This window comes from Micropterus dolomieu, linkage group LG05, assembly GCF_021292245.1.
Source record: "Micropterus dolomieu isolate WLL.071019.BEF.003 ecotype Adirondacks linkage group LG05, ASM2129224v1, whole genome shotgun sequence".
NCBI classification, from domain to species: domain Eukaryota; kingdom Metazoa; phylum Chordata; class Actinopteri; order Centrarchiformes; family Centrarchidae; genus Micropterus; species Micropterus dolomieu.
This window is the reverse complement of record NC_060154.1, coordinates 14,209,332-14,216,338: the sequence shown is the minus strand read 5'-3', so window position 1 is coordinate 14,216,338 and position 7,007 is coordinate 14,209,332. Positions and strand designations below refer to the sequence as shown.

Sequence of the window (7,007 nt, the reverse complement as noted above, 5' to 3'; positions counted from 1 at the left end):
AAATTATGAGGAACTGCATATATCTTTATTGGAAAACATGAAGGAGGACCGCCAATCCCCCACATAAAAATACTATCTTAATTTTTTACATTATACTGCCCTGTGAAAGCATGTCTCAATCCCTATGGGCATTATTTCTGTTATTATTTGTAAATGTACCTTCTTTATGCCTGCCTCGACTTCTCCCTGCACTCACTCACTCACTCACTCACTCACCTATACCTCTGGTATCTCACTGCAAATACTTTGCACTTTACCTGCTTCTCTCTGTCTCCCTGTCTGCTCCCCTGAGTTTATCCATCAGCAGTGGGTTATGTTTTATAAAGTCACTGAAAAGACACAGAACTCTTTTCTTTTTTCCACCAGTGATCTATTTTTTACGTCAGCAGGTGCACCGCATGCCAGCTTGTTAATTACGTAGCTTATCAATATCATCGTACATCCCGGTGTTTCACTGTTGACATGACATCGTCCGATGCCAATTTTGTAGACATCATTCAACCCTAATTTGAATACATTGCTCTGCAAGTAATTTTGTGACTGCATTTCCTTTGTGTGCTTATTTTTTTAAGTTGTGATATAGGTTTTAAATTTCATTCATAATGGTCTTAAAAAGTCTTAAATATGACCAGGTGAATCCTGCAGAAACCCTGATATTGTTCCATTACCTTGTCTACCTGACTCAACAATTTGCATAGTGTGGGACTTCTTATTTAAAACAATCTCTATAAGCTATCTGTATTTGCTTATGATCACATAAAACTCCACATTTAAAGCTCCCTTTTATATTATTTAAGTAAAAGTGCTGCTGATGGAATAAAATTATGCATAGTCGCTTTTTCCACAAAACACAGTAAAGTAAGTAGTAAAAGGAAATTTTATTTAGCTCAAGATTCAAGTTATCACTTAACATCAAAAAATGTCATAACATTATTCCAAAAAAGAATGAAAACAAATTGATTATCAAAATTGTTCTTTGTTAATTATCTGATCAAGCAGTCAATTACTTGATGTGCCTTATTTCGTGTCTGTTAAATGTCGAAATGACGGAAGATGTCGTGAGAAGATGATACTAATAAAGGGAACCTGAATTGTAATAATGGAGTTGTATTTGTATCTATCTGAAAATTTTGTAAATTTTAAGTTTACTAGTAGTAATTTTGTTGAGTAAGTTTCCATTAGTATTTGAGTCTAGCTCAATTAATTTTTTTGAGTAGATTTCCCTCAGAGTATAAGTTGTGCACAATTACATTTATTGAGTAAAGAACAAGTGGAATTAATTTTAATAAGCATCAGTGAATCGATGTAATTTAGTATGCGGAAATTAAAGGTTTTTTAAAAATGTATTATATTTAAGTTAAGGTTTACTCAAAAACTTTCCACATATATTTTGAGTATTCTGAATTTATTCGGGTTTACAGTGTATCGTTACACTAAATCCTCATTAATTTACTGTTAAATACGATTTAGGATAGATGTTTTCCTACAGTGCTATTACTTTCACTGCTGCTAATGCAAATTTTTGTATGTCTAGAGCTTGCAGAGGGAAGTCCTGAATGGCCACCTTATTCTACTCCATATCTCAGTCTGACATTTGTTCTTGTTAGTTGTTGTGGGTTGAAATAGGATTTGATTTGCGCTGACAAAACAGTGTAGTGTAGAGTTAGCATAAGTCAAGCAAGTTAACAGAAAACTACAATAAGATATACATGTTGATGCAAAAATATTTTTCAGAAAATAATAATAAAAAAGGTGATTTAGTGATTTACACAAAGATATGTCCTGAAATAAGAAAAGAGAGAAAGAAGTTCATCCACCAATCTTAGGCATCTTAGATTGCATTTCCAATAACCAAAGGGGGCAGCACTGTCGCCTCACAGCAAGAAGGTCGTGGGTTCAAACCGGCCTTTCTGTGTGGAGTTTGCATGTTCTCCCCGTGTCTTCCTCCTACCATCCAAGGCTAGGTTAATTGGTGTCTCTAAAATTGTCGTTAGGTGTGAGTGTGAGTGGTTGTTTGTCTATGTGTGGCCCTGCGATGGACAGCCAACCTGTCCAGGGTGTACTCCGCCTTTCGCCCGATGTCAACTGGGATTGGCTCCAGCCATCCTGTACGCAGGATAAGTGGATAGATGGATAACCAAAGGGGAGACTGTGTTAAATAACCTTAAGACAAATAACTGAAACAATGAAGGTTCATTGAAGACAGAATGCCACATGTCATTATTGTGATACATGAGTTTATTCCATAATTCTCATGTTAAATTATTTTACATTAAACATTTCATGTGAACAACTTGTCATCCCCAAACTTGAAATTCGAAAAAAAAGACATTCTGGTCAAAATATCACCTGACTGGAGGCAGTCGGCTTGATCTCATGACGTTATTGCTGCCTGTGTGTGACGCCACATCAAATCAGGAGCAAGTCACAACTACTTCAGACTAATTTGGTGCAAGCCTAGCTCAACTCAAGTACTCAGTACTGGATGCAGGCCATTTACATTCAAAAAATTGTCGAGTTGAATTAAAACAGCCTTTTCAATCATTTTCCCAATAAAATTATTATTCAATACAGTCCAGGATGCACCTATTTAGAAAGGACAAAATAACTGCAGTTTTCAGTGATTTTGAAAAAAAGAAAGGTAAGCAATGGATGAGCTAGAAATTCACTCCTGATTACCCCTTACAATTCCAGATCATCCATTGCTAAGCAACTGAAAAAAACATAATGGGGCAGCATTTCAAAAACAGCAGGTAGATTATTTAAGGCGCTTAACTGCAACCTCCAGAGTTTTGGCATTGACAGCATTGAAAGTGGACATTGTAGCCAATTGTCTTGTTCCATTGTTTGACATGGAGGAATTTGGGGTCATGTTGATATTTTAGATGTTGCAAACTAATTACATTTACTGACAGAGAATAGATCAGGGGCTAATTGTGGGGGATTGGGGATTAGTTATCAACAGCAGAAAATAACACACGGGAATAGTAAATATGTTTTGTTGACGATGATGGTGATGATAATTACAATTATACAGTTATTGTCCCTAAACCAATATGTTGCATTTACTTATTAGTCCATCCTCTTGAAAACAAAACTAACAGTACTGCATGTACATGGAAAATCTAACAGAAAACAAATATGAATCTGATAGATGGTGGCAGAGGCTTTGTTTTTCCTTCTGCTTTTACTTATTGCTTTTTAGTAATTTGTAATTTAGACATCCTAAGAATTGATCCCAGCGCTGGTTCACAGCTGAGCGATGTCCCATTAGGACTGGTTGATCCAGACGCACCACATGAAGATGATGACCAGGGCATAACAGGAGATGAGCAGCAGATAGATGCGAAAGAGCAGGTAGTCGAGGACATATCCTACGTGGCACCACTTGTCCTGCAGCTCGCTCTCCTTCTGCAGCGAAGTGAGGTGGTCACGAAGGTCCCCTAGGTATTGACAGATCTGTTGCAGCTCAGGCAGAGCAGCAGTACCTAGAAGGAGATTAGCAATAGAAGGGATGACAGTCTACACCCAGTGAGCTGTAACTGTTATAGCTGTCTGAACCACCTGACTAATGTTAAAGCTTGCTAATATGTGATCTGTTTAGAGTGAAAAATTAAATAGGTAATATGGTCAGAAACGTGACCTGCAATTTAAACTTTACTACTGTATAGTCTTTAATATCATATATCATATAATATTAATACATCACAACCCCTCCAGGTGTTGTCATCTGTGCTTTGTTTTGGTAGCTGGTATGGCTGCACATGCATGAAAGTATCTCCCTGTGAAACAGATAGCCTTAAGGAGAGTGATGTAATGGCTATTTTGCGCAGAGAACTACAGATTTATTTCCAACAATCCAGAGCTGGTGATTGTTTTCATCCAATCTTGAAATGTGTTTTTTACGATGATCTGCGAAGCCCCCATTTGTTTTGGTCTGAGATGGTGGCGCTCTACTGCGACATTTAGTGGCAGTAAATGTTGCATACAATACCTTTAATAGCTAAGACATTTGATAAAGCAATAATTTTAAGGAGTTCATACACAAGTAAGTTAGTTATTCTTATACAAATAGCTGGTGTAAGTTTGTTGCTTTAAATTGGCTTTGTGAATATATACACATATATTGGGTCCCACAGGCTAAAGGAAACCATGAGGAGGCAGCAGGGAAGGCCGCCACAGCCAAAAACCTACAAAGAACAAGGCAGGACCTGAAAAGTCAGCTGAATGGGAAGAAGAAGACCGAGCAATCAACATATACGCCCTGCCAGTCATCAGTCTTTACACTAGGCGGAGCGAGAAACCGAGGGCTAGTGAGTGTCAAGATCACTGTCTAGGATGAAACAACAAATATCCAGGAGTACGTAAGGAAGAATATGTATATGTACTGTATGTGTATATATATACGGCATATATGGAAAAAAACTGCTTATGAGTTGTTTGATTATGGAGATGAAACATTATGAGCAAAAGCAAAAATGGTCTAACTAGCTTTAGTGAGACAGCTATCATCAGTATTAAACTTAACTGTGATTCACTGTTAGAGGCATGTCTTTTTTAGATGCTACATATTTCCTTTCCTGACATACATAGATTCATATTTTTGTTTGTTTTAATAGATAACATCCAGTATGTTCAAGGTCAGGGCACTGAACAGCTCAAAGTTGCAGGTAATGTCAAAATAGTATTTGTCTGTTTAATTACCTCCAGTGCTGGTTGGGTGCTGGGCAGGTGTCTGGCTTGCTGGTTGGATGATCCACGGCCCTGAAACGCCATTTGAGCTGTCAGGTTTATCCTTTTGTGTTACAGACGGGGGGTGGACATCCTCCGACCATCGGTAGCAGATGAGGTTGGCGATGTATTTGAGCACAACCACCCTTACCCAGTGGGGGACCTCTTGATATTTCATGGAGCTGTGGTGGAGGACATTGGTAATGACGACTGTCTCCAGTAGACTGATGACCATGAGGGCCAGACACACAGAGAAATAGATACCTAGATTGACGGATAGAGATCAAAGGATACACATTTCAGGACATACAGTATTTTTTCCTTAGTGAAAGTATATGGTCTCTGTTTCAATTAGTTAGCTTACCCATCTGTATTGTCAAAATGGTACTTTTATTATTTGTGTTAATTGAAAGTCACAACAGATCAAGTGCATGGTTCACTTTAACAACTCAGTTATAACACAAATTCTTATTTTTAATAACAAGTGTTGCACCAGTGTGGGATTCATGAGAAAATCTAGTTTCTCTCTGAATGATGGAGCATAATATGCAAATGAAGAGCTGTATTGATGAACTGACTACTGAGTTTTGTAGTATAATTGTTGTAGCATGACAGACCTAGCTCTGCAAAATTTTGCTGTCTGTTTTCACCAGTCCATAAAAAGTAATTACAATTCTGTGGTCCCAATTAAGAAAAAAAGAGATGTATTGATGAACTGACTACTGAGTTTTGTAGTATATATATTGCCACTACTTATGCCGTTACTTATTGGGACGACTTCAAGGAGGATTGTGACATTAGGACCTGTAAAAAAGATTACTTCTTTTTTAATTGACAGATACAGCATCTACTGAAGAAAATTAAAGTGAAACTCCCATGTGTGGTTGCTTGATTGCATAATTTCCAAAATTGATGTTTACCACATTGATATCACTAAATTAAACAGGTTTAAAATATATTACACTGTATGTTCTTTATAATTAATTTGTAGTTCCTACAATGGTCTTGAGAACAGAATATTAGAATGACTTGGGTCATGAGAATTTTGGGATGTAAAAACTGACCAGAAAACCCTGAAAAATTATTTTTATTCTGACTATTTTGATTACTTTCAGTTATTTGTATCTATGTTGATTGGCTGTTGCATTGTCAGATATTTGGACCGTTTTGTAGTTTGGCAAAATCAAGCAAAGGGGAAAAATTTAAAACTGCGTTAATAGATTTATTGGCCACTTGGGGGCAACAGAAAACACAACACTACATATATCACCTGACAGACTTATAATATCTAACATGTTGGCAAACGGATTACTTTTTACACATTTACATATATGAGCAATGTCTTTTCAAATTCAAAAGTCATTTGATAATATTGGTTAAATGAAACCTTGATTAGTGCAACTTTAAGAAAACGGCTTGTGGTGGGGGTCACCACTTCTGACCTATGATGGGCGTGCCGTTTGCTGTGCTGGGCAGCAGGTCGTTCATGATGAGCAGGAAGACGGTGTAGCCCAGGATGAGGGTCATCTTAAAGGAAGCGCGGTCAACGCTATGGGGGGGCAGGTAGAAGGACAGGATGTCGATGACCATGAGGAAGGAGCTGGGGATCAGCAGGTTGACCACATAGAGAATTGGCCGGCGCTTTATGACCACCTAGTGAAGAGTCAGTTTGAAGAATCTCAACACATTTACTGTACAGGACATCAATAACCTTCTTCTAACAAAATGTTCATGGTAGGCTACTTATCATAACATATATCAAACTATCTTTACTATATGAAGAGGAAAAAATAGGCTACATTACAAGGTAACATGTACACCAAGTTAAAAAGAGTAATAATTCTTGAGGAAACATATATTTATGTATTGTTAATTCTATGTTAAACTTGCAATAACTGATGTCTTGGTCCTTGGTCCAAGTTGTGAACACTGTATTGACATATCATCACTTTTTAATCAATGACGAACTTGTTAGCAAAGAGTTGCTTTTTTACACATAGCAGGAATAGACAATCTTTTTAGTTATTTAGAGTCATGTTGCTGTCCACCTGATGAATGTAAGTCCAATATTCACTCTCTTTAAGCTGTCTGTTTTTGGTCTGTACCAACTCTTGAGGGACATATCGGGCTGTTTAGCTGCTAAAATATGGTATATGTTCACCAGCTAGTCGCTAACTATATGTCTGCTGTTTGCTGGTGAGCAGGTAGTGGACAGAGGGTTTTTTAGAGCTTTTCTCTGAAAACAGCTGCATGCTGTGGCAACAATGCTATGAAAG

At 37.4% G+C, this 7,007-nt stretch overlaps 1 protein-coding gene and 1 long non-coding RNA gene across 2 annotated transcripts in view; one reads left to right on the top strand and one right to left on the bottom strand.

Annotated features, from left to right (window-relative positions):
* Positions 1–2,078: 2,078 nt before the first annotated feature.
* LOC123971185 (5-hydroxytryptamine receptor 3A-like) overlaps positions 2,079–7,007 on the bottom strand; it is a 9,468-nt gene continuing 4,539 nt past the window's right edge. Inside the window, exons 6-9 of the mRNA XM_046049873.1 lie at positions 6,174–6,384; positions 4,705–4,995; positions 2,350–3,488; positions 2,079–2,106 (exon numbers count right to left, since the gene is read on the bottom strand). Coding sequence (XP_045905829.1) covers positions 3,271–3,488; positions 4,705–4,995; positions 6,174–6,384 — 720 coding nt within the window. The 3' untranslated portion in view covers positions 2,079–2,106; positions 2,350–3,270. The remainder of the gene's footprint in view (positions 2,107–2,349; positions 3,489–4,704; positions 4,996–6,173; positions 6,385–7,007) is intronic.
* Positions 2,777–7,007, top strand: part of LOC123971186 — a 26,415-nt gene continuing 22,184 nt past the window's right edge. The window contains exons 1-3 of the long non-coding RNA XR_006825145.1: positions 2,777–3,357; positions 4,140–4,313; positions 4,620–4,670. This is a non-coding gene — a long non-coding RNA (uncharacterized LOC123971186). The remainder of the gene's footprint in view (positions 3,358–4,139; positions 4,314–4,619; positions 4,671–7,007) is intronic.